This window comes from Salvelinus namaycush, chromosome 2 (genome assembly GCF_016432855.1).
Source record: "Salvelinus namaycush isolate Seneca chromosome 2, SaNama_1.0, whole genome shotgun sequence".
NCBI lineage: Eukaryota > Metazoa > Chordata > Actinopteri > Salmoniformes > Salmonidae > Salvelinus > Salvelinus namaycush.
The window spans coordinates 4,791,448-4,819,027 of record NC_052308.1 but is presented as its reverse complement, the minus strand read 5'-3'; the positions used below and the strand labels follow the sequence as shown (position 1 = coordinate 4,819,027).

Sequence of the window (27,580 nt, the reverse complement as noted above, 5' to 3'; positions counted from 1 at the left end):
TGTCTCCTCACTAGGGTCTATATAGACTGTTGTCTCCTCACTAGGGTCTATATAGACTGTTGTCTCCTCATTAGGGTCTATATAGACTGTTGTCTCCTCATTATGGTCTATATAGACTGTTGTCTCCTCACTAGGGTCTATATAGACTGTTGTCTCCTCATTATGGTCTATATAGACTGTTATCTCCTCATTATGGTCTATATAGACCGTTGTCTCCTCACTAGGGTCTGTACAGACTGTTGTCTCCTCATTAGTCTATATAGACTGTTGTCTCCTCATTATGGTCTATATAGACTGTTGTCTCCTCATTAGGGTCTATATGGACTGTTGTCTCCTCACTAGGGTCTGTACAGACTGTTGTCTCCTCACTAGGGTCTATATGGACTGTTGTCTCCTCACTAGGGTCTGTACAGACTGTTGTCTCCTCACTAGGGTCTGTATAGACTGTTGTCTCCTCACTAGGGTATGTACAGACTGTTGTCTCCTCATTAGGGTCTATATAGACTGTTGTCTCCCCATTATGGTATATATAGACTGTTGTCTCCTCATTAGGGTCTATATAGACTGTTGTCTCCTCTTTATGGTCTATATAGACTGTTGTCTCCTCACTAGGGTCTATATAGACTGTAGTCTCCTCATTATGGTCTATATAGACTGTTGTCTCCTCATTATGGTCTATATAGACTGTTATCTCCTCATTAGGGTCTATATAGACTGTTGTCTCCTCACTAGGGCCTATATAGACTGTTGTCTCCTCATTAGGGTCTATATAGACTGTTGTCTCCTCATTAGGGTATATTTAGACTGTTGTCCCCTCACTAGGGTCTATATAGACTGTTGTCTCCTCATTACGGTCTATATAGACTGTTGTCTCCTCATTAGGGTCTATGTAGACTGTTGTCTCCTCATTAGGGTCTATATAGACTGTTGTCTACTCACTAAGGTCTATATAGACTGTTGTCTCCTCATTATGGTCTATATAGACTGTCTCCTCAATGTGGTCTATATAGACTGTTGTCTCCTCATTATGGTCTATATAGACTGATCTCATCACTCGGTTCTATATAGACTGTTGTCTCCTCATTATGGTCTATATAGACTGTTGTCTCCTCACTAGGGTCTATATATACTGTTGTATCCTCATTAGGGTCTATATAGACTGTTATCTCCTCATTATGGCCTATATAGACTGTTGTCTCCTCATTAGGGCCTATATAGACTGTTGTCTCCTCACTGGGGTCTATATAGACTGTTGTCTCCTGATTATGGTCTATATAGACTGTTGTCTCCTCACCGGGGTCTACATAGAGTGTTGTCTCCTCATTAGGGTCTATATAGACTGTTGTCTCCTCATTATGGTCTATATAGACTGTTGTCTCCTCATTATGGTCTATATAGAGTGTTGTCTCCTCATTATGGTGTATATAGACTGTTGTCTTCTCATTATGGTCTATATAGAGTGTTGTCTCCTCATTATGGTGTATATAGACTGTTGTCTTCTCATTATGGTCTATATAGACTCTTGTCTCCTCACTATGGTCTATATAGACTGTTGTCTCCTCACTAGGGTCTATATAGACTGTTGTCTCCTCAATGTGGTGTATATAGACTGTTGTCTCCTCACTAGGGTCTATATAGACTGTTGTCTCCTCATTATGGTCTATATAGACTGTTGTCTCCTCATTATGGTCTATATAGACTGTCTCCTCATTAGGGTCTATATAGACTGTTGTCTCCTCATTAGGGTCTATGTAGACTGTTGTCTCCTCATTAGGGTCTATGTAGACTGTTGTCTCCTCATTAGGGTCTATATAGACTGTTGTCTCCTCATTAGGGTCTATGTAGACTGTTGTCTCCTCATTAGGGTCTATGTAGACTGTTGTCTCCTCATTATGGTCTATATAGACTGTTGTCTCCTCATTATGGTCCATATAGACTGTTATCTCCTCACTAGGGTCTATATAGACTGTTGTCTCCTCATTAGGGTCTATATAGACTGTTGTCTCCTCACTAGGGTCTATATAGACTGTCTCCTCACTAGGGTCTATATAGACTGTTGTCTCCTCAATGTGGTCTATATAGACTGTTGTCTCCTCAATGTGGTCTATATAGACTGTTGTCTCCTCACTAGGGTCTATATAGACTGTTGTCTCCTCAATGTGGTCTATATAGACTGTTGTCTCCTCACTAGGGTCTATATAGACTGTTGTCTCCTCACTAGGGTCTATATAGACTGTTGTCTCCTCATTAGGGTCTATATAGACTGTTGTCTCCTCATTATGGTCTATATAGACTGTTGTCTCCTCATTATGGTCTATATAGACTGTTGTCTCCTTACTAGAGTCTATATAGACTGTTGTCTCCTCACTAGGGTCTATATAGACTGTTGTCTCCTCATTATGGTCTATATAGACTGTTGTCTCCTCACTAGGGTCTACATAGACTGTTGTCTCCTCACTAGGGTCTACATAGACTGTTGTCTCCTCACTAGGGTCTATATAGACTGTTGTCTCCTCACTAGGGTCTATATAGACTGTTGTCTCCTCACTAGGGTCTATATAGACTGTTGCCTCCTCATTATGGTCTATATAGACTGTTGTCTCCTCACTAGGGTCTATATAGACTGTTGTCTCCTCACTAGGGTCTGTACAGACTGTTGTCTCCTCATTAGGGTCTATATAGACTGTTGTCTCCTCATTATGGTCTATATGGACTGTTGTCTCCTCACTAGGGTCTATATAGACTGTTGTCTCCTCACTAGGATCTATATAGACTGTTGTCTCCTCATTAGGGTCTATATAGACTGTTGTCTCCTCATTATGGTCTATATAGACTGTAGTCTCCTCACTAGGGTCTATATAGACTGTTGTCTCCTCATTATGGTCTATATAGACTGTTATCTCCTCATTATGGTCTATATAGACCGTTGTCTCCTCACTAGGGTCTGTACAGACTGTTGTCTCCTCATTAGTCTATATAGACTGTTGTCTCCTCATTATGGTCTATATAGACTGTTGTCTCCTCATTAGGGTCTATATGGACTGTTGTCTCCTCACTAGGGTCTGTACAGACTGTTGTCTCCTCACTAGGGTCTATATGGACTGTTGTCTCCTCACTAGGGTCTGTACAGACTGTTGTCTCCTCACTAGGGTCTATATGGACTGTTGTCTCCTCACTAGGGTCTGTACAGACTGTTGTCTCCTCACTAGGGTCTGTATAGACTGTTGTCTCCTCACTAGGGTATGTACAGACTGTTGTCTCCTCATTAGGGTCTATATAGACTGTTGTCTCCTCTTTATGGTCTATATAGACTGTTGTCTCCTCACTAGGGTCTATATAGACTGTAGTCTCCTCATTATGGTCTATATAGACTGTTGTCTCCTCATTATGGTCTATATAGACTGTTATCTCCTCATTAGGGTCTATATAGACTGTTGTCTCCTCACTAGGGCCTATATAGACTGTTGTCTCCTCATTAGGGTCTATATAGACTGTTGTCTCCTCATTAGGGTATATTTAGACTGTTGTCTCCTCACTATGGTCTATATAGACTGTTGTCTCCTCATTACGGTCTATATAGACTGTTGTCTCCTCATTAGGGTCTATGTAGACTGTTGTCTCCTCATTAGGGTCTATATAGACTGTTGTCTCCTCACTAAGGTCTATATAGACTGTTGTCTCCTCATTATGGTCTATATAGACTGTCTCCTCAATGTGGTCTATATAGACTGTCTCCTCATTATGGTCTATATAGACTGTTGTCTCCTCACTAGGGGGACACTGTTGTCTCCCCACTAGGGTCTATATAGACTGTTGTCTCCTCATTATGGTCTATATAGACTGATCTCATCACTCGGTTCTATATAGACTGTTGTCTCCTCATTATGGTCTATATAGACTGTTGTCTCCTCACTAGGGTCTATATATACTGTTGTATCCTCATTAGGGTCTATATAGACTGTTATCTCCTCATTATGGCCTATATAGACTGTTGTCTCCTCATTAGGGCCTATATAGACTGTTGTCTCCTCACTGGGGTCTATATAGACTGTTGTCTCCTGATTATGGTCTATATAGACTGTTGTCTCCTCACCGGGGTCTACATAGAGTGTTGTCTCCTCATTAGGGTCTATATAGACTGTTGTCTCCTCATTATGGTCTATATAGACTGTTGTCTCCTCATTATGGTCTATATAGAGTGTTGTCTCCTCATTATGGTGTATATAGACTGTTGTCTTCTCATTATGGTCTATATAGAGTGTTGTCTCCTCATTATGGTGTATATAGACTGTTGTCTTCTCATTATGGTCTATATAGACTCTTGTCTCCTCACTATGGTCTATATAGACTGTTGTCTCCTCACTAGGGTCTATATAGACTGTTGTCTCCTCAATGTGGTGTATATAGACTGTTGTCTCCTCACTAGGGTCTATATAGACTGTTGTCTCCTCATTATGGTCTATATAGACTGTTGTCTCCTCATTATGGTCTATATAGACTGTTGTCTCCTCATTATGGTCTATATAGACTGTCTCCTCATTAGGGTCTATATAGACTGTTGTCTCCTCATTAGGGTCTATGTAGACTGTTGTCTCCTCATTAGGGTCTATGTAGACTGTTGTCTCCTCATTATGGTCCATATAGACTGTTATCTCCTCACTAGGGTCTATATAGACTGTTGTCTCCTCATTAGTGTCTATACAGACTGTTGTCTCCTCACTAGGGTCTATATAGACTGTCTCCTCACTAGGGTCTATATAGACTGTTGTCTCCTCACTAGGGTCTATATAGACTGTTGTCTCCTCATTATGGTCTATATAGACTGTTGTCTCCTCATTAGGGTCTATATATACTGTTGTCTCCTCATTAGGGTCTATATAGACTGTTGTCTCCTCATTAGGGTCTATATATACTGTTGTCTCCTCACTAGGGTCTATATAGACTGTTGTGTCCTCATTAGGGTCTATATAGACTGTTGTCTCCTCACTAGGGTCTATATAGACTGTTGTGTCCTCATTAGGGTCTATATAGACTGTTGTCTCCTCATTAGGGTCTATATATATCTATATATATATATATCCTGTCTCAGCCTCCAGTATTTATGCTGCAGTAGTTTGTGTCGGGGGGCTAGGGCCAGTTGGTTATATCTGGAGTACTTCTCCTGTCTTATCCAGTGTCCTGTGTGAATTTAAGTATGCTCTCTCTAATTCTCTCCTTCTCTCTTTCTTTCTCTCTCTCGGAGGAACTGAGCCCTAGGACCATACGTCAGGACTACCGGGCATGATGACTCCTTGCTGTCCCCAGTCCACCTGGCCTTGCTGCTGTCCCAGTTTCAACTGTTCTGCCTGCGGTTATGGAACCCCTACCTGTCCCAGACCTGCTGTTTTCAACTCTTAATGATCGGCTATGAAAAGCCAACTGACATTTATTCCTGATTATTATTTGACCATGCTTGTCATTTATGAACATTTTGAAGATCTTGGCTCTCTCTAATTCTCTCCTTCTCTCTTTCTTTCTCTCTCTCGGAGGAACTGAGCCCTAGGACCATACGTCAGGACTACCGGGCATGATGACTCCTTGCTGTCCCCAGTCCACCTGGCCTTGCTGCTGTCCCAGTTTCAACTGTTCTGCCTGCGGTTATGGAACCCCTACCTGTCCCAGACCTGCTGTTTTCAACTCTTAATTATCGGCTATGAAAAGCCAACTGACATTTATTCCTGATTATTATTTGACCATGCTGGTCATTTATGAACATTTGAACATCTTGGCCATGTTCTATTATAATCTCCACCCGGCACAGCCAGAAGAGGACTGGCCACCCCTCATAGCCTGGTTCCTCTCTAGGTTTCTTCCTAGGTTTTGGCCTTTCTAGGGAGTTTTTCCTAGCCACCGTGCTTCTACACCTGCATTGCTTGCTGTTTGGGGTTTTAGGCTGGGTTTCTGTACAGCACTTCGAGATATTAGCTGATGTACGAAGGGCTATATAAAATAAACTTGATTGATTGATATATAGACTGTTGTCTCCTCATTATGGTCTATATAGACTGTTGTCTCCTCATTATAGTCTATATAGACTGTTGTCGCCTCACTAGGGTCTATATAGACTGTTGTCTCCTCACTAGGGCCTATACAGACTGTTATCTCCTCACTAGGGTCTATATAGACTGCTAGGGCCCAAATAGCCCTTGTCAAAAGTAGTATACTATATACTGCACTAGCCGGTCCCTGGTCATTAGTAGTATATTATATAAGGAATAGGGGCCATTTCAGACACAACCCGTCTGTCTATTTGAAGAGCTTTTTCATGGTTTCAAGACAGCCTAGTGACCAATGCAATAACTCACAGCATGTAATGAAACGTACACAAACAAAACAGACATGAGTTCCACCAAACACAGGAAGTTTGACATGGTATTTGGAGACAGGGAGATCATTCTCGCTAACCCTAAGCCTTTTCCTAACCTTAACCTCATTCTCCTAACCTGCAATGTTAATTCTCCTAACCTGCTGTGTAAATTCTCCTAACCTGCGATGAAAAAGTCAATTCCAGTTATTGATCGAACTGATGTGTTTTTAGGGAATCTCATATGCTAGAATGCGTACAGGGTTCTCTGAAACATGATGACGACAGAGAGGGATTTCAGTCATGTACTGCACACACCACAACCAAGGACAGTGGAATGTTTTGGGTTTGTTTTGTGTTGTAGGAAATAGTAGTGTAGAATGTGTAGTGTATTAACACCCACAACTCTATTTGGGGGCCATAAATAGTTGGATATCGGACAGTTACTTTCCTAATGTAATGATAATAATAAGCAATTTCACAACTCTAAGACAGGGTTATTTTAAAGTGGATGTATTTATTAACCAATAAATATAATTCCAGTATAAAAAACATGCTCTTCAAACAGAACAGATAAATAAAACATGTCAAATGAGGATGAACAAATCCCACTTCCCTTATATGGGGGATTGGAAATGATGCAGACAATTACATTGATAAAAACAACACTCTGCAATATGAAACTGTTCTAAATGATGTAATAATAAATACTCTATCTATCTATCTATCTATCTATCTATCTATCTATCTATCTATCTATCTATATCTGTCTCTTCATAACTTCCTGTATATTTCTTTCATCCTCAATCCATTTAAAATCTTCTTTTTTATTTCCTCCCCATATCCATCCTTTATTATTAATATTATCATTTAACCCTTATTTTACCAGGTAAGTTGACTGGGAACATTACAATTTTTTTATTTATTTCACCTTTATTTAACCAGGTAGGCAAGTTGAGAACAAGTTCCCATCTACAATTGCGACCTGGCCAAGACAAAGCAAAGCAGTTCGACACATACAACAACACAGAGTTACACATGGAGTAAAACAAACATACAGTCAATAAAACAGTAGAAAAATAAGTCTATATACAATGTGAGCAAATGAGGTGAGATAAGGGAGGTAAAGGCAAAAAAGGCCATGGTGGCGAAGTAAATACAATATAGCAAGTAAACCACTGGAATGGTAGATTTGCAGTGGAAGAATGTGCAAAGTAGGAATATAAATAATGGGGAGCAAAATAAATAAATAAATAAATACAGTAGGGAAAGAGGTAGTTGTTTGGGCTAAATTATAGATGGGCTATGTACAGGTGCAGTAATATGTGAGCTGCTCTGACAGCTGGTGCTTCAAGCTAGTGAGGGAGATAAGTGTTTCCAGTTTCAGAGATTTTTGTAGTTCGTTCCAGTCATTGGCAGCAGAGAACTGGAAGGAGAGGCGACCTATACAGACCCAAAGTCAATCAAACCCAGAGAATATGAATAATTGGTTCAATCTTGCCTCATTAGGGAAAATCCCGGTCAGTCCTGTTTGGTGAATTAGCTTCATTACTCAATGAGTATCTCCTACTCTGAAATGGTCAAATCCAGTCTTCTTTTTCTCTGCTCTTCTTCTTCTCGGTTTACAGTACATTGTGCTTCATCCTCCTCAGGAAATTCTTTAGTTTGAGCCTCAGGTCACAATGCCTTGATGGAGACCTGGAGGACAGGAGAGTAGGGGGAAATAAACAGAGAAGAGAGAGAGAGAGAGAGAGAGAGTTACAATTTAGTAATTGAACAGACTTCTGAACCTAAAAAGGAAGCTGTACTAGCTGCATAATACGATCATAATACGATCAACGTAAGGAAACTGTCACCTAAAGTAATACCATCACAGTTCAACAATACAACTGATGAAGAGAGAAATCAAGACCAACGGATATAGTGATACAGAAAGGTAGAGAGCAAAGAGAGAGAGAAAAAGAGAGATACGAGAGAGAGCAGAGAGAGAGATACGAGAGGGAGAAACAGAGAGAGAGAGAGAGGGAGAAACAGAGAGAGAGAGAGAGCAAAAGAGACCGAACAAAATGAGAGAGAGGGCAGAGAGCAGAGGAAGGTTTCTCCAGGTTTCTAAATCCGTCTATCAATTCATTCACCTTTGCCTGGGGTACTCACCATGTGTACTGTGGAGTGGTCTGTTTCTGTCTGTTAGCTTCCTTCCACTCTCCTTCCTCTACCTCCTCCTCCTCTTCCTGTTGTGTGTCTAGTATCTGGTCCCAGATCTCAGTGTTAACCCACAGCGAACCCGACAGGGTGAGGCTGGGCACGGTGCAGGTGATCCAACGGCACAGGGGGCAGCATACTGTCGGTAGGCCGCTCTGGAGCCTGGACATCGCCTGCAAGCACAGCCCACAGAATGTGTGCTTACAGTGGAGCATCCGAGGGATCTTCTCCCTACGAGAGTAGGGCTGGAGGCAGACGCAGCACTCCATGTCCTCGCTCATCAGACCCATGGCTGGATGGCTGGGGTGTGGATGGATGGATGGATGGATATACGGCTGGAGCACAGAGGAACTCTGGACAGAGAGTCAGTGTCTAGGCAGGAAGACGTGGGGTTTAAACGCTGGTCTGAGGTCAGTGTTCCCCTTGTGAATTCTAAACGTCCTGGTTTGGATTTGATGAGGATGAGCTGATCCTAGATCTGTGCTTAGGAGCGTAGGTCAGGAAGCTGCAAAAGACATTAAGATGTTCAATTAAATTAGATGACTTCATCACTGGCACTATGTAAACATATCTAATGTAATAACATATCTTAAATCAACAGGCTGTCAGGTTTTTCTGAAGACATGAAGAACAAAAATATCTTGAAAAATATCACACATTTATAACATCCATAGTTATCAGATATAGACAAACCTTTTCACTTTTATCATTATCAATGAGAGGCAATATTTTACTTACAGGTTCTGGAATATTTTCAGCACAGCGACCAACTATCCGACGATTAAACTTTGTGTGTGAGAGAGAAGAGTGTGTGTGCTCTTATTTTAAGCTTTGGGGGAGGAGATTAAATGGTGTTATTTTCCCAGAAAGGGCTGTCTCTCACCTCCTCTACTCTCAGGTGAGGCAGGAAAGTTCCATGGAACGAGTTAAACACTTCAAGGTCACTTCTATAGCATAGTAGGTCCCTTCAGGAGAATTACCAGGGCCGTGTATTGACATTTACAGGGCAGGTGTTCATGTCTACAAAGGGCACGTACACTGAGTGTACAAAACATTAAGAACAGCTGCTCTTTCTTTTTACAAAAGGTGTTCCTAATGTTTGGTTCACTCAGTGTACGTCCAGTTTATGATGGATCAATCTTCTTTGTGGGGGAATTTTCACTAGAGAGGGGGTAGCACTTGTAGAACCCTTTCTGTGGACTTGTAGAACCCTTTCTGTGGACTTGTAGAGCCCTTTCTGTGGACTTGAATAACCCTATCTGTGGACTTGTAGAACCCTATCTGTGGACTTGTAAAATCCTCTCTGTGGACTTGTAGAACCCTATCTGTGGACTTGTAGAATCCTCTCTGTGGACTTGTAGAACCCTATCTGTGGACTTGTAGAATCCGCTCTGTGGGCTTGTAGAACCCTCTCTGTGGACTTGTAGAACCCTCTCTGTGGAATTGTAGAACCCTCTCTGTGGACTTGTAGAACCCTCTCTGTGGACTTGTAGAACCCTATCTGTGGACTTGTAGAACCCTATCTGTGGACTTGTAGAATTCTCTCTGTGGACTTGTAGAATTCTCTCTGTGGACTTGTAGAATCCTCTCTGTGGACTTGTAGAACCCTATCTGTGGACTTGTAGAATCCGCTCTGTGGACTTGTAGAACCCTCTCTGTGGACTTGTAGAACCATCTCTGTGGACTTGTAGAACAATCTGTGGACTTGTAGAACCCTCTCTGTGGACTTGTAGAACCCTCTCTGTGGACTTGTAGAACCCTCTCTGTGGACTTGTAGAATCCTCTCTGTGGACTTGTAGAACCCTATCTGTGGACTTGTAGAATCCGCTCTGTGGACTTGTAGAACCCTCTCTGTGGACTTGTAGAACCCTCTCTGTGGACTTGTAGAACAATCTGTGGACTTGTAGAACCCTCTCTGCGGACTTGTAGAACCCTATCTGTGGACTTGTAGAATCCACTCTGTGGACTTGTAGAACCCTATCTGTGGACTTGTAGAATCCGCTCTGTGGACTTGTAGAACCCTCTCTGTGGACTTGTAGAACCCTCTCTGTGGAATTGTAGAACCCTCTCTGCGGACTTGTAGAACCCTCTCTGCGGAATTGTAGAACCCTCTCTGCGGAATTGTAGAACCCTCTCTGCGGAATTGTAGAACCCTCTCTGCGGACTTGTAGAACCCTCTCTGCGGACTTGTAGATATGGACTTGTAGAACCCTCTCTGTGGACTTGTAGAACCCTCTCTGTGGACTTGTAGAACCCTCTCTGTGGACTTGTAGAACCCTCTCTGTGGACTTGTAGAACCCTCTCTGTGGACTTGTTGAACCCTCTCTGTGGACTTGTAGAACCCTCTCTGCGGACTTGTAGAACCCTCTCTGTGTACGTTCCTGGTTATTGTAGTGTTTATGTACAGAATCATTTCAGTGGAAGCCATAACTCTTATAGATAAGAGACAGTGACACAGTTCAATGGAAGAAGTTGTTGAACTTCTCCTTAACCCTTTAATGTCTCACTTATCTTACAGTATATGGTATACCTGTATATTGTGGATGACGTTTGTTATAGTTCATATGGATCCCAGGACTCCATGGAAATGTCAGGTGTTAATGAGTGAGTGGGCTATCCAGTAGTTTTACCATAAAAATCTGATGACTTGATGGATGAATGAAACACCAATCAGGAGAGTTTCAGGCTGCTGTGTTGTTATTGTTTTAAAGTCACGTGTTTCTAATAAAATCAAGTCACAAGTTCAGTGGAAACCTTGTAAACAACCTCCCAACCAGTCAATTAGAAAACAGTCTCCCTGTTGAAACTTGGAAATAAACCGGATTGATTATGAAATCACAATTTGTGACGGCTCTACTATTTGTTCAACTGGAAATTCCAGGTGATTCACGCCTGTCTATTCACAATGTCAGCTAAGAGCCACGCACAACAGACACACAAACAAACACAAAGTAAAAAGAACCACCAAACATTTGTTCTATAAAATCGTCACATAATTAAGCAGGAAATCTGGATGTATCTCCCAAATGAATTCCTATCATTAAAGGGCCAGAACAAGAGACTGAAAGAGCTTTGTCAAAGTCTTCTGATAGTTTCTAATTGTTATTTTTCTGCTTCCTGAAGTAATGAGTAAGCTGCACACTGAAACAACGTGAGCTAAATGACAGTAAATGATGAGTAATTCTGCTAGCCAGGGACGGTAACCAGCTCTACCGTCAGCCCTGTTTGGTAACAGAGTGACTTTGTCCCAAATGGAACCATATTCCCTACATAGTGCACTACTTTAAAGGCAAAGGCTCTGGTCAAAAGCAGTGCACTACATATGTAATAGGGTAGCAATTGGGACACACACAGGGACAACAGAGCTGCCTACTTCTCTGATAGACACCTCAAGGCTACAATTATCAAGAAAAGTAAAATAAACCAAAAAGGAGCCATAAAATATACATATTAAACAAAGTTTATATATACAGGGCTGTTGTCTCCTCATTAGGGTCTATATAGACTGTTGTCTCCTCATTATGGTCTATATAGACTGTTGTCTCCTCACTAGGGTCTATATAGACTGTTGTCTCCTCACTAGGGTCTATATAGACTGTTGTCTCCTCACTAGGGTCTATATAGACTGTTATCTCCTCACTAGGGTATATACAGACTGTTGTCTCCTCACTAGGGTCTATATAGACTGTTGTCTCCTCATTATGGTCTATATAGACTGTTGTCTCCTCATTAGGGTCTATATAGACTGTTGTCTCCTCATTAGGGCCTATATAGACTGTTGTCTCCTCATTAGGGTCTATATAGACTGTTGTCTCCTCATTATGGTCTATATAGACTGTTGTCTCCTCATTAGGGTCTATATAGACTGTTGTCTCCTCATTAGGGTCTATATAGACTGTTGTCTCCTCATTAGGGTCTATATAGACTGTTGGCTCCTCATTATGGTCTATATAGACTGTTATCTCCTCATTAGGACCTATACAGACTATTGTCTCCTCATTATGGTCTATATAGACTGTTGTCTCCTCATTATGGTCTATATAGACTGTTGTCTCCTCATTATGGCCTATATAGACTGTTGTCTCCTCATTAGGGTCTATATAGACTGTTGTCTCCTCATTAGGGTCTATATAGACTGTTGTCTCATCATTAGGGTCTATATAGACTGTTGTCTCCTCATTAGGGTCTATATAGACTGTTGTCTCCTCATTAGGGTCTATATAGACTGTTGTCTCCTCATTAGGGTCTATATAGACTGTTGTCTCCTCATTAGTGTCTATATAGACTGTTGTCTCCTCATTAGGGTCTATATAGACTGTTGTCTCCTCATTAGGACCTATATAGACTGTTGTGTTGTTGCTATACTAGTCAGCTAAGTCCATTGGATGTTTAAACATATTGGTCTCTAAATCCCTGTGTAACCACAGTTAGGGAGACTCACGAAGCCGAACTGAACTGATTGGCTCATGGGTTGACTGACTGACAACAAACACAACCCAAGACGTGTCAACTCATGTCGTCATCTGTCTGAAATGGCATTCTATTCCCTATACAGTATACTGTACTATTCAGTCCCTGGTCAATAGTAGTATACTATATACTGTACTATTCAGTCCCTGGTCAAAAGTAGTATACTATATACTGTGCTAGCCGGGCCCTGTTCATTAGTAGTATACTATATATTGTACCAGCTGGTCCCTGGTCAAAAGTAGTATACTATATACTGCACTAGCCGGTACCTGGTCAAAAGTACTATACTATATACTGCACTATCCGGACCCTACTCAAAAGTAGTATACTATATACTGCACTAGCCGGGCCCTGGTCAAAAGTACTATACTATATACTGCACTATCCGGACCCTACTCAAAAGTAGTATACTATATACTGCACTAGCCGGTACCTGGTCAAAAGTACTATACTATATACTGCACTATCCGGACCCTACTCAAAAGTAGTATACTATATACTGCACTAGCCGGGCCTTGGTCAAAAGTACTATACTATATACTGTACTAGCCGGGCCCTGGTAAAAAGTAGTATACTATATACTGCACTAGCTGGACCCTGGTCAAAAGTAGTATACTATATACTGCACTAGCTGGACCCTGGTCAAAAGTAGTATACTATATACTGTACTAGCCGGTCCCTTGTCAAACGTAGTATACTATATACTGCACTATCCGGGCCCTGGTCAAAAGTAGTATACTATATACTGTACTAGTGTAACGGATGTGAAATGGCTAGCTAGTTAGCGGGTACGCGCTAGTAGCATTTCAATCAGTTACGTCACTTGCTCTGAAACCTAGATGTAGTGTTGCCCCTTGCTCTGCAAGGGCCGCGCCTTTTGTGGAGCGATGGGTAACAACGCTTCGTGGGTGTCAGTTGTTGATGTGTGCAGAGGGTCCCTGGTTCGCGCCCGTGTCGGGGCGAGGGGACGGTTTAAAGTTATACTGTTACACTAGCCGGTCCCTGGTTGAAGTAGTATACTATATACTATACTAGATGGGCCCTGGTCAAAAGTACTATACACTGTACTAGATGAGCCCTGGTTAAAAGTAGTATACTATATACTGTACTAGCCGGGCCCTGGTCATTAGTAGTATACTGTATGATGTACTAGCCGGTCCCTGGTCATTAGTAGTATACTGTATACTGTACTATCCGGTCCCTGGTCATTAGTAGTATACTATATACTGTATTAGCCGGTCCCTGGTCATTAGTAGTATACTATATACTGTACTAGCCGGTCCCTGGTCAAAAGTACTATACTATATACTGCACTATCCGGACCCTACTCAAAAGTAGTATACTATATACTGCACTAGCCGGGCCCTGGTCAAAAGTACTATACTATATACTGTACTAGCCGGGCCCTGGTAAAAAGTAGTATACTATATACTGCACTAGCTGGACCCTGGTCAAAAGTAGTATACTATATACTGTACTAGCCGGTCCCTGGTCATTAGTAGTATACTATATACTGTACTAACCAGCCCCTGTTAAAAAGTAGTATACTATATACTGCACTAGCCGGTCCCTGGTCATTAGTAGTATATTATATACTGCACTAGCCCGTCCCTGGTCATTAGTAGTATACTATATAAGGAATAGGGGCCATTTCAGACACAACCTGTCTGTCTATTTGAAGAGCTTTTTCATGGTTTCAAGACAGCCTAGTGACCAATGCAATAACTCACAGCATGTAATGAAACGTACACAAACAAAACAGACATGAGTTCCACCAAACACAGGAAGTTTGACATGGTATTTGGAGACAGGGAGATCATTCTCGCTAACCCGAAGCCTTTTCCTAACCTTAACCTCATTCTCCTAACCAGCAACGTTAATTCTCCTAACCTGCAACATTAATTCTCCTAACCTGCAACGTTAATTCTCCTAACCTGCTGTGTAAATTCTCCTAACCTGCTATGAAAAAGTCAATTCCAGTTATAGATCGAACTGATGTGTTTTTAGGGAATCTCATATGCTAGAATGCGTACAGGGTTCTCTGAAACATGATGACGACAGAGAGGGATTTCAGTCATGTACTGCACACACCACAACCAAGGACAGTGGAATGTTTTGGGTTTGTTTTGTGTTGTAGGAAATAGTAGTGTAGAATGTGTAGTGGATTAACACCCACAACTCTATTTGGGGGCCATAAATAGTTGGATATCGGACAGTTACTTTCCTAATGTAATGATAATAATAAGCAATTTCACAACTCTAAGACAGGGTTATTTTAAAGTGGATGTATTTATTAACCAATAAATATAATTCCAGTATAAAAAACATGTTCTTCAAACAGAACAGATAAATAAAACATGTCAAATGAGGATGAACAAATCCCACTTCCCTTATATGGGGGATTGGAAATGATGCAGACAATTACATTGATAAAAACAACACTCTGCAATATGAAACTGTTCTAAATGATGTAATAATAAATACTAAACATCCACTTCCCTTCACGCAGTAATACACCTTTTATCAAATCATTAAACACCTATTAGAAACATTGTTCACAGTATATTGTATTGTAAACGGCACACATTGTACAGCATACAGTCTCTAACCTTCACCCCTCTATCTGTCTGTCCGTCCGTCCGTCCATAACTTCCTTCCTTCCTTCCATAACTTACTTCCTTCCTTCCTTACATAACTTCCTTCCTTCCTTCCATAACTTCCTTCCTTCCGTTCTTCCATAACTTCCTTCCTTCCTTCCTTCCTTCCATAACTTCCTTCCTTCCATCCTTCCATAACTTCCTTGATCTTTCTTTCATCCTCAATCCATTTAAAATCGTATTTTTTATTCCCTTCCCCAATCCATCCTTTATTATTAATATTATAATTTAATCCTTATTTTACCAGGTAAGTTGACTGAGAACATTACACATACCCAAAGTCAATCAAACCCAAGCATATTAATAATTGGTTCAATCTTGCTTCATTATGGAAAATCACCGGTCGGTCCTGTTTGGTGAATTATCTTCATTACTCAATGAGTATCTCCTACTCTGAAATGGTCAAATCCAGTCTTCTTCTTCTCTGCTCTTCGTCTTCTCGGTTTACAGTACATTGTGCTTCATCCTCCTCAGGAAATTCTGTAGTTTGATCCTCAGGCCACAATGCTTTGATGGAGACCTGGAGGACAGGAGAGTAGGGGGAAATAAACAGAGTAGAGAGTAGAGAGTAGAGCGAGAGAGAGAGAGAGAGAGAGAGAGTAGAGAGAGAGAGAGTAGAGAGAGTAGAGAGAGTAGAGAGAGTAGAGAGAGTAGAGAGAGAGAGAGAGAGAGAGAGAGAGAGAGAGAGAGAGAGAGAGAGAGAGAGAGAGAGAGAGAGAGAGAGAATTACAATTTAGTAATTTAACAGACTTCTGAACCTAAAAAGGAAGCTGTACTAGCTGCATAATACGATCAACGTAAGGAAACTGTCACCTAAAGTAATACCATCACAGTTCAACAATACAACTGATGAAGAGAGAGATCAAGACCAACAGATATAGTGATACAGAAAGGGAGAGAGCAGAGAGAGAGAGAGAGAGAGAGAGAGAGAAAGCAGAGTGCAGCAAAAGCAGAGAGAGAGCAACAGAGACAGAACAAAATGAGAGGAAGAGCAGAGAGCAGAGAAAGGTTTCTCCAGGTTTCTAAATCAGTCTATCAATCCATCCACCTTTGCCTGGGGTACTCACCATGTGTTCTGGGTAGTGGTCTGTGTCTGTCTGTTAGCTCCCTTCCACTCTTCCTCCTCCTCTTCCTGTTGTGTGTCTATTATCTGGTCCCAGATCTCAGTGTTAACCCACAGCGACCCCGACAGGGTGAGGCTGGGCACGGTGCAGGTGATCCAACGGCACAGGGGGCAGCAGACTGTCAGTAGGCAGCTCTGGAGCCTGGACATCGCCTGCAAGCACAGCCCACAGAATGTGTGCTTACAGTGGAGCATCCGAGGGATCTTCTCCCTGCGAGAGTAGGGCTGGAGGCAGACGCAGCACTCCATGTCCTCGCTCATCAGACCCATGGCTGGATGGCTGGGGTGTGGATGGATGGATGGATATACGGCTGGAGCACAGAGGAACTCTGGACAGAGAGTCAGTGTCTAGGCAGGAAGACGTGGGGTTTAAACGCTGGTCTGAGGTCAGTGTTCCCCTTGTGAATTCTAAACGTCCTGGTTTGGATTTGATGAGGATGAGCTGATCCTAGATCTGTGCTTAGGAGCGTAGGTCAGGAAGCTGCAAAAGACATTAAGATGTTCAATTAAATTAGATTACTTCATCACTGGCACTATGTAAACATATCTAATGTAATAACATATCTTAAATCAACAGGCTGTCAGGTTTTTCTGAAGACATGAAGAACAAAAATATCTTGAAAAATATCACACATTTATAACATCCATAGTTATCAGATATAGACAAACCTTTTCACTTTTATCATTATCAATGAGAGGCAATATTTTACTTACAGGTTCTGGAATATTTTCAGCACAGCGACCAACTATCCGACGATTAAACTTTGTGTGTGAGAGAGAAGAGTGTGTGTGCTCTTATTTTAAGCTTTGGGGGAGGAGACTAAATGGTGTTATTTTCCCAGAAAGGGCTGTCTCTCACCTCCTCTACTCTCAGGTGAGGCAGGAAAGTTCCATGGAACGAGTTAAGCACTTCAAGGTCACTTCTATAGCATAGTAGGTCCCTTCAGGAGAATTACCAGGGCCGTGTATTGACATTTACAGGGCAGGTGTTCATGTCTACAAAGGGCACGTACACTGAGTGTACAAAACATTAAGAACAGCTGCTCTTTCTTTTTACAAAAGGTGTTCCTAATGTTTGGTTCACTCAGTGTACGTCCAGTTTATGATGGATCAATCTTCTTTGTGGGGGAATTTTCACTAGAGAGGGGGTAGCACTTGTAGAACCCTTTCTGTGGACTTGTAGAACCCTTTCTGTGGACTTGTAGAGCCCTTTCTGTGGACTTGAATAACCCTATCTGTGGACTTGTAGAACCCTATCTGTGGACTTGTAAAATCCTCTCTGTGGACTTGTAGAACCCTATCTGTGGACTTGTAGAATCCTCTCTGTGGACTTGTAGAACCCTATCTGTGGACTTGTAGAATCCGCTCTGTGGGCTTGTAGAACCCTCTCTGTGGAATTGTAGAACCCTCTCTGTGGACTTGTAGAACCCTCTCTGTGGACTTGTAGAACCCTCTCTGTGGACTTGTAGAACCCTATCTGTGGACTTGTAGAACCCTATCTGTGGACTTGTAGAATTCTCTCTGTGGACTTGTAGAATTCTCTCTGTGGACTTGTAGAATCCTCTCTGTGGACTTGTAGAATCCTCTCTGTGGACTTGTAGAACCCTATCTGTGGACTTGTAGAATCCGCTCTGTGGACTTGTAGAACCCTCTCTGTGGACTTGTAGAACCATCTCTGTGGACTTGTAGAACAATCTGTGGACTTGTAGAACCCTCTCTGTGGACTTGTAGAACCCTCTCTGTGGACTTGTAGAACCCTCTCTGTGGACTTGTAGAATCCTCTCTGTGGACTTGTAGAACCCTATCTGTGGACTTGTAGAATCCGCTCTGTGGACTTGTAGAACCCTCTCTGTGGACTTGTAGAACCCTCTCTGTGGACTTGTAGAACAATCTGTGGACTTGTAGAACCCTCTCTGCGGACTTGTAGAACCCTATCTGTGGACTTGTAGAATCCACTCTGTGGACTTGTAGAACCCTATCTGTGGACTTGTAGAATCCGCTCTGTGGACTTGTAGAACCCTCTCTGTGGACTTGTAGAACCCTCTCTGTGGAATTGTAGAACCCTCTCTGCGGACTTGTAGAACCCTCTCTGCGGAATTGTAGAACCCTCTCTGCGGAATTGTAGAACCCTCTCTGCGGAATTGTAGAACCCTCTCTGCGGACTTGTAGAACCCTCTCTGCGGACTTGTAGATATGGACTTGTAGAACCCTCTCTGTGGACTTGTAGAACCCTCTCTGTGGACTTGTAGAACCCTCTCTGTGGACTTGTAGAACCCTCTCTGTGGACTTGTTGAACCCTCTCTGTGGACTTGTAGAACCCTCTCTGCGGACTTGTAGAACCCTCTCTGTGTACGTTCCTGGTTATTGTAGTGTTTATGTACAGAATCATTTCAGTGGAAGCCATAACTCTTATAGATAAGAGACAGTGACACAGTTCAATGGAAGAAGTTGTTGAACTTCTCCTTAACCCTTTAATGTCTCACTTATCTTACAGTATATGGTATACCTGTATATTGTGGATGACGTTTGTTATAGTTCATATGGATCCCAGGACTCCATGGAAATGTCAGGTGTTAATGAGTGAGTGGGCTATCCAGTAGTTTTACCATAAAAATCTGATGACTTGATGGATGAATGAAACACCAATCAGGAGAGTTTCAGGCTGCTGTGTTGTTATTGTTTTAAAGTCACGTGTTTCTAATAAAATCAAGTCACAAGTTCAGTGGAAACCTTGTAAACAACCTCCCAACCAGTCAATTAGAAAACAGTCTCCCTGTTGAAACTTGGAAATAAACCGGATTGATTATGAAATCACAATTTGTGACGGCTCTACTATTTGTTCAACTGGAAATTCCAGGTGATTCACGCCTGTCTATTCACAATGTCAGCTAAGAGCCACGCACAACAGACACACAAACAAACACAAAGTAAAAAGAACCACCAAACATTTGTTCTATAAAATCGTCACATAATTAAGCAGGAAATCTGGATGTATCTCCCAAATGAATTCCTATCATTAAAGGGCCAGAACAAGAGACTGAAAGAGCTTTGTCAAAGTCTTCTGATAGTTTCTAATTGTTATTTTTCTGCTTCCTGAAGTAATGAGTAAGCTGCACACTGAAACAACGTGAGCTAAATGACAGTAAATGATGAGTAATTCTGCTAGCCAGGGACGGTAACCAGCTCTACCGTCAGCCCTGTTTGGTAACAGAGTGACTTTGTCCCAAATGGAACCATATTCCCTACATAGTGCACTACTTTAAAGGCAAAGGCTCTGGTCAAAAGCAGTGCACTACATATGTAATAGGGTAGCAATTGGGACACACACAGGGACAACAGAGCTGCCTACTTCTCTGATAGACACCTCAAGGCTACAATTATCAAGAAAAGTAAAATAAACCAAAAAGGAGCCATAAAATATACATATTAAACAAAGTTTATATATACAGGGCTGTTGTCTCCTCATTAGGGTCTATATAGACTGTTGTCTCCTCATTATGGTCTATATAGACTGTTGTCTCCTCACTAGGGTCTATATAGACTGTTGTCTCCTCACTAGGGTCTATATAGACTGTTGTCTCCTCACTAGGGTCTATATAGACTGTTATCTCCTCACTAGGGTATATACAGACTGTTGTCTCCTCACTAGGGTCTATATAGACTGTTGTCTCCTCATTATGGTCTATATAGACTGTTGTCTCCTCATTAGGGTCTATATAGACTGTTGTCTCCTCATTAGGGCCTATATAGACTGTTGTCTCCTCATTAGGGTCTATATAGACTGTTGTCTCCTCATTATGGTCTATATAGACTGTTGTCTCCTCATTAGGGTCTATATAGACTGTTGTCTCCTCATTATGGTCTATATAGACTGTTGTCTCCTCATTATGGCCTATATAGACTGTTGTCTCCTCATTAGGGTCTATATAGACTGTTGTCTCCTCATTAGGGTCTATATAGACTGTTGTCTCATCATTAGGGTCTATATAGACTGTTGTCTCCTCATTAGGGTCTATATAGACTGTTGTCTCCTCATTAGGGTCTATATAGACTGTTGTCTCCTCATTAGGGTCTATATAGACTGTTGTCTCCTCATTAGGGTCTATATAGACTGTTGTCTCCTCATTAGGGTCTATATAGACTGTTGTCTCCTCATTAGGACCTATATAGACTGTTGTGTTGTTGCTATACTAGTCAGCTAAGTCCATTGGATGTTTAAACATATTGGTCTCTAAATCCCTGTGTAACCACAGTTAGGGAGACTCACGAAGCCGAACTGAACTGATTGGCTCATGGGTTGACTGACTGACAACAAACACAACCCAAGACGTGTCAACTCATGTCGTCATCTGTCTGAAATGGCATTCTATTCCCTATACAGTATACTGTACTATTCAGTCCCTGGTCAATAGTAGTATACTATATACTGTACTATTCAGTCCCTGGTCAAAAGTAGTATACTATATACTGTGCTAGCCGGGCCCTGTTCATTAGTAGTATACTATATATTGTACCAGCTGGTCCCTGGTCAAAAGTAGTATACTATATACTGCACTAGCCGGTACCTGGTCAAAAGTACTATACTATATACTGCACTATCCGGACCCTACTCAAAAGTAGTATACTATATACTGCACTAGCCGGGCCCTGGTCAAAAGTACTATACTATATACTGCACTATCCGGACCCTACTCAAAAGTAGTATACTATATACTGCACTAGCCGGTACCTGGTCAAAAGTACTATACTATATACTGCACTATCCGGACCCTACTCAAAAGTAGTATACTATATACTGCACTAGCCGGGCCTTGGTCAAAAGTACTATACTATATACTGTACTAGCCGGGCCCTGGTAAAAAGTAGTATACTATATACTGCACTAGCTGGACCCTGGTCAAAAGTAGTATACTATATACTGCACTAGCTGGACCCTGGTCAAAAGTAGTATACTATATACTGTACTAGCCGGTCCCTTGTCAAACGTAGTATACTATATACTGCACTATCCGGGCCCTGGTCAAAAGTAGTATACTATATACTGTACTAGTGTAACGGATGTGAAATGGCTAGCTAGTTAGCGGGTACGCGCTAGTAGCATTTCAATCAGTTACGTCACTTGCTCTGAAACCTAGATGTAGTGTTGCCCCTTGCTCTGCAAGGGCCGCGCCTTTTGTGGAGCGATGGGTAACAACGCTTCGTGGGTGTCAGTTGTTGATGTGTGCAGAGGGTCCCTGGTTCGCGCCCGTGTCGGGGCGAGGGGACGGTTTAAAGTTATACTGTTACACTAGCCGGTCCCTGGTTGAAGTAGTATACTATATACTATACTAGATGGGCCCTGGTCAAAAGTACTATACACTGTACTAGATGAGCCCTGGTTAAAAGTAGTATACTATATACTGTACTAGCCGGGCCCTGGTCATTAGTAGTATACTGTATGATGTACTAGCCGGTCCCTGGTCATTAGTAGTATACTGTATACTGTACTATCCGGTCCCTGGTCATTAGTAGTATACTATATACTGTATTAGCCGGTCCCTGGTCATTAGTAGTATACTATATACTGTACTAGCCGGTCCCTGGTCAAAAGTACTATACTATATACTGCACTAGCTGGACCCTGGTCAAAAGTAGTATACTATATACTGTACTAGCCGGTCCCTGGTCATTAGTAGTATACTATATACTGTACTAACCGGCCCCTGTTAAAAAGTAGTATACTATATACTGCACTAGCCGGTCCCTGGTCATTAGTAGTATATTATATACTGCACTAGCCCGTCCCTGGTCATTAGTAGTATACTATATAAGGAATAGGGGCCATTTCAGACACAACCTGTCTGTCTATTTGAAGAGCTTTTTCATGGTTTCAAGACAGCCTAGTGACCAATGCAATAACTCACAGCATGTAATGAAACGTACACAAACAAAACAGACATGAGTTCCACCAAACACAGGAAGTTTGACATGGTATTTGGAGACAGGGAGATCATTCTCGCTAACCCGAAGCCTTTTCCTAACCTTAACCTCATTCTCCTAACCAGCAACGTTAATTCTCCTAACCTGCAACATTAATTCTCCTAACCTGCAACGTTAATTCTCCTAACCTGCTGTGTAAATTCTCCTAACCTGCTATGAAAAAGTCAATTCCAGTTATAGATCGAACTGATGTGTTTTTAGGGAATCTCATATGCTAGAATGCGTACAGGGTTCTCTGAAACATGATGACGACAGAGAGGGATTTCAGTCATGTACTGCACACACCACAACCAAGGACAGTGGAATGTTTTGGGTTTGTTTTGTGATGTAGGAAATAGTAGTGTAGAATGTGTAGTGGATTAACACCCACAACTCTATTTGGGGGCCATAAATAGTTGGATATCGGACAGTTACTTTCCTAATGTAATGATAATAATAAGCAATTTCACAACTCTAAGACAGGGTTATTTTAAAGTGGATGTATTTATTAACCAATAAATATAATTCCAGTATAAAAAACATGTTCTTCAAACAGAACAGATAAATAAAACATGTCAAATGAGGATGAACAAATCCCACTTCCCTTATATGGGGGATTGGAAATGATGCAGACAATTACATTGATAAAAACAACACTCTGCAATATGAAACTGTTCTAAATGATGTAATAATAAATACTAAACATCCACTTCCCTTCACGCAGTAATACACCTTTTATCAAATCATTAAACACCTATTAGAAACATTGTTCACAGTATATTGTATTGTAAACGGCACACATTGTACAGCATACAGTCTCTAACCTTCACCCCTCTATCTGTCTGTCCGTCCGTCCATAACTTCCTTCCTTCCTTCCATAACTTACTTCCTTCCTTCCTTCCATAACTTCCTTCCTTCCTTCCATAACTTCCTTCCTTCCGTTCTTCCATAACTTCCTTCCTTCCTTCCTTCCTTCCTTCCATAACTTCCTTCCTTCCATCCTTCCATAACTTCCTTGATCTTTCTTTCATCCTCAATCCATTTAAAATCGTATTTTTTATTCCCTTCCCCAATCCATCCTTTATTATTAATATTATAATTTAATCCTTATTTTACCAGGTAAGTTGACTGAGAACATTACACATACCCAAAGTCAATCAAACCCAAGCATATTAATAATTGGTTCAATCTTGCTTCATTATGGAAAATCACCGGTCGGTCCTGTTTGGTGAATTATCTTCATTACTCAATGAGTATCTCCTACTCTGAAATGGTCAAATCCAGTCTTCTTCTTCTCTGCTCTTCGTCTTCTCGGTTTACAGTACATTGTGCTTCATCCTCCTCAGGAAATTCTGTAGTTTGATCCTCAGGCCACAATGCTTTGATGGAGACCTGGAGGACAGGAGAGTAGGGGGAAATAAACAGAGTAGAGAGTAGAGAGTAGAGAGTAGAGAGAGTAGAGAGAGTAGAGAGAGTAGAGAGAGAGAGTAGAGAGTAGAGAGTAGAGAGAGTAGAGAGAGTAGAGAGAGTAGAGAGAGAGTAGAGAGAGAGTAGAGAGAGAGTAGAGAGAGAGTAGAGAGAGAGTAGAGAGAGAGTAGAGAGAGAGAGAGTAGAGAGAGTAGAGAGAGTAGAGAGAGTAGAGAGAGAGAGAGAGAGAGAGAGAGAGAGAGAGAGAGAATTACAATTTAGTAATTTAACAGACTTCTGAACCTAAAAAGGAAGCTGTACTAGCTGCATAATACGATCAACGTAAGGAAACTGTCACCTAAAGTAATACCATCACAGTTCAACAATACAACTGATGAAGAGAGAGATCAAGACCAACAGATATAGTGATACAGAAAGGGAGAGAGCAGAGAGAGAGAGAGAGAGAGAGAGAGAGAAAGCAGAGTGCAGCAAAAGCAGAGAGAGAGCAACAGAGACAGAACAAAATGAGAGGAAGAGCAGAGAGCAGAGAAAGGTTTCTCCAGGTTTCTAAATCAGTCTATCAATCCATCCACCTTTGCCTGGGGTACTCACCATGTGTTCTGGGTAGTGGTCTGTGTCTGTCTGTTAGCTCCCTTCCACTCTTCCTCCTCCTCTTCCTGTTGTGTGTCTATTATCTGGTCCCAGATCTCAGTGTTAACCCACAGCGACCCCGACAGGGTGAGGCTGGGCTCGGTGCAGGTGATCCAACGGCACAGGGGGCAGCAGACTGTCAGTAGGCAGCTCTGGAGCCTGGACATCGCCTGCAAGCACAGCCCACAGAATGTGTGCTTACAGTGGAGCATCCGAGGGATCTTCTCCCTGCGAGAGTAGGGCTGGAGGCAGACGCAGCACTCCATGTCCTCGCTCATCAGACCCATGGCTGGATGGCTGGGGTGTGGATGGATGGATGGATATACGGCTGGAGCACAGAGGAACTCTGGACAGAGAGTCAGTGTCTAGGCAGGAAGACGTGGGGTTTAAACGCTGGTCTGAGGTCAGTGTTCCCCTTGTGAATTCTAAACGTCCTGGTTTGGATTTGATGAGGATGAGCTGATCCTAGATCTGTGCTTAGGAGCGTAGGTCAGGAAGCTGCAAAAGACATTAAGATGTTCAATTAAATTAGATTACTTCATCACTGGCACTATGTAAACATATCTAATGTAATAACATATCTTAAATCAACAGGCTGTCAGGTTTTTCTGAAGACATGAAGAACAAAAATATCTTGAAAAATATCACACATTTATAACATCCATAGTTATCAGATATAGACAAACCTTTTCACTTTTATCATTATCAATGAGAGGCAATATTTTACTTACAGGTTCTGGAATATTTTCAGCACAGCGACCAACTATCCGACGATTAAACTTTGTGTGTGAGAGAGAAGAGTGTGTGTGCTCTTATTTTAAGCTTTGGGGGAGGAGACTAAATGGTGTTATTTTCCCAGAAAGGGCTGTCTCTCACCTCCTCTACTCTCAGGTGAGGCAGGAAAGTTCCATGGAACGAGTTAAGCACTTCAAGGTCACTTCTATAGCATAGTAGGTCCCTTCAGGAGAATTACCAGGGCCGTGTATTGACATTTACAGGGCAGGTGTTCATGTCTACAAAGGGCACGTACACTGAGTGTACAAAACATTAAGAACAGCTGCTCTTTCTTTTTACAAAAGGTGTTCCTAATGTTTGGTTCACTCAGTGTACGTCCAGTTTATGATGGATCAATCTTCTTTGTGGGGGAATTTTCACTAGAGAGGGGGTAGCACTTGTAGAACCCTTTCTGTGGACTTGTAGAACCCTTTCTGTGGACTTGTAGAGCCCTTTCTGTGGACTTGAATAACCCTATCTGTGGACTTGTAGAACCCTATCTGTGGACTTGTAAAATCCTCTCTGTGGACTTGTAGAACCCTATCTGTGGACTTGTAGAATCCTCTCTGTGGACTTGTAGAACCCTATCTGTGGACTTGTAGAATCCGCTCTGTGGGCTTGTAGAACCCTCTCTGTGGAATTGTAGAACCCTCTCTGTGGACTTGTAGAACCCTATCTGTGGACTTGTAGAACCCTATCTGTGGACTTGTAGAATTCTCTCTGTGGACTTGTAGAATTCTCTCTGTGGACTTGTAGAATCCTCTCTGTGGACTTGTAGAACCCTATCTGTGGACTTGTAGAATCCGCTCTGTGGACTTGTAGAACCCTCTCTGTGGACTTGTAGAACCATCTCTGTGGACTTGTAGAACAATCTGTGGACTTGTAGAACCCTCTCTGTGGACTTGTAGAACCCTCTCTGTGGACTTGTAGAACCCTCTCTGTGGACTTGTAGAATCCTCTCTGTGGACTTGTAGAACCCTATCTGTGGACTTGTAGAATCCGCTCTGTGGACTTGTAGAACCCTCTCTGTGGACTTGTAGAACCCTCTCTGTGGACTTGTAGAACAATCTGTGGACTTGTAGAACCCTCTCTGCGGACTTGTAGAATCCACTCTGTGGACTTGTAGAACCCTATCTGTGGACTTGTAGAATCCGCTCTGTGGACTTGTAGAATCCGCTCTGTGGACTTGTAGAACCCTCTCTGTGGACTTGTAGAACCCTCTCTGTGGAATTGTAGAACCCTCTCTGCGGACTTGTAGAACCCTCTCTGCGGAATTGTAGAACCCTCTCTGCGGAATTGTAGAACCCTCTCTGCGGAATTGTAGAACCCTCTCTGCGGACTTGTAGATATGGACTTGTAGAACCCTCTCTGTGGACTTGTAGAACCCTCTCTGTGGACTTGTAGAACCCTCTCTGTGGACTTGTAGAACCCTCTCTGTGGACTTGTTGAACCCTCTCTGTGGACTTGTAGAACCCTCTCTGCGGACTTGTAGAACCCTCTCTGTGTACGTTCCTGGTTATTGTAGTGTTTATGTACAGAATCATTTCAGTGGAAGCCATAACTCTTATAGATTAGAGACAGTGACACAGTTCAATGGAAGCAGTTGTTGAACTTCTCCTTAACCCTTTAATGACTCACTTATCTTACAGTATATGGTATACCTGTATATTGTGGATGACGTTTGTTATAGTTCATATGGATCCCAGGACTCCATGGAAATGTCAGGTGTTAATGAGTGAGTGGGCTATCCAGTAGTTTTACCATAAAAATCTGATGACTTGATGGATGAATGAAACACCAATCAGGAGAGTTTCAGGCTGCTGTGTTGTTATTGTTTTAAAGTCACGTGTTTCTAATAAAATCAAGTCACAAGTTCAGTGGAAACCTTGTAAACAACCTCCCAACCAGTCAATTAGAAAACAGTCTCCCTGTTGAAACTTGGAAATAAACCAGATTGATTATGAAATCACAATTTGTGACGGCTCTACTATTTGT

The 27,580-nt window shown here is 42.0% G+C and overlaps 3 protein-coding genes across 9 annotated transcripts; all 3 read right to left on the bottom strand.

Moving 5' to 3' along the window:
- Positions 1–7,883: 7,883 nt before the first annotated feature.
- On the bottom strand, positions 7,884–9,332 carry LOC120024131 (RING finger protein 224-like). Of its 3 annotated transcripts, none has more exons than XM_038968283.1 (3): positions 9,284–9,332; positions 8,498–9,050; positions 7,884–8,041 (listed from the first exon to the last, which is right to left on the bottom strand). In XM_038968283.1, the coding sequence occupies exons 2-3, from the start codon at positions 8,833–8,835 to the stop codon at positions 7,966–7,968; spliced, it is 414 nt and encodes a 137-aa protein (XP_038824211.1). In that variant the 5' UTR covers positions 8,836–9,050; positions 9,284–9,332; the 3' UTR covers positions 7,884–7,965. The 3 variants fall into 3 exon arrangements, with proteins under 3 accessions (XP_038824211.1, XP_038824220.1, XP_038824228.1); XM_038968292.1 differs by having other exon boundaries at positions 8,498–9,028; positions 9,284–9,326; XM_038968300.1 differs by having other exon boundaries at positions 8,498–9,023; positions 9,284–9,322.
- A 6,478-nt stretch (positions 9,333–15,810) lies between these two features.
- On the bottom strand, positions 15,811–17,682 carry LOC120024110 (E3 ubiquitin-protein ligase rnf168-like). Of its 3 annotated transcripts, none has more exons than XM_038968257.1 (3): positions 17,510–17,682; positions 16,740–17,276; positions 15,811–16,192 (listed from the first exon to the last, which is right to left on the bottom strand). In XM_038968257.1, the coding sequence occupies exons 2-3, from the start codon at positions 17,063–17,065 to the stop codon at positions 16,117–16,119; spliced, it is 402 nt and encodes a 133-aa protein (XP_038824185.1). In that variant the 5' UTR covers positions 17,066–17,276; positions 17,510–17,682; the 3' UTR covers positions 15,811–16,116. The 3 variants fall into 3 exon arrangements, with proteins under 3 accessions (XP_038824185.1, XP_038824194.1, XP_038824201.1); XM_038968266.1 differs by having other exon boundaries at positions 16,740–17,254; XM_038968273.1 differs by having other exon boundaries at positions 16,740–17,249.
- Positions 17,683–23,791: 6,109 nt separating this feature from the next.
- On the bottom strand, positions 23,792–25,715 carry LOC120024093 (RING-H2 finger protein ATL7-like). 3 transcript variants are annotated; one of them, XM_038968229.1, is made up of 3 exons: positions 25,543–25,715; positions 24,773–25,309; positions 23,792–24,145 (listed from the first exon to the last, which is right to left on the bottom strand). In XM_038968229.1, the coding sequence occupies exons 2-3, from the start codon at positions 25,096–25,098 to the stop codon at positions 24,070–24,072; spliced, it is 402 nt and encodes a 133-aa protein (XP_038824157.1). In that variant the 5' UTR covers positions 25,099–25,309; positions 25,543–25,715; the 3' UTR covers positions 23,792–24,069. The 3 variants fall into 3 exon arrangements, with proteins under 3 accessions (XP_038824157.1, XP_038824166.1, XP_038824172.1); XM_038968238.1 differs by having other exon boundaries at positions 24,773–25,287; XM_038968244.1 differs by having other exon boundaries at positions 24,773–25,282.
- Between the last annotated feature and the right edge of the window lie 1,865 nt (positions 25,716–27,580).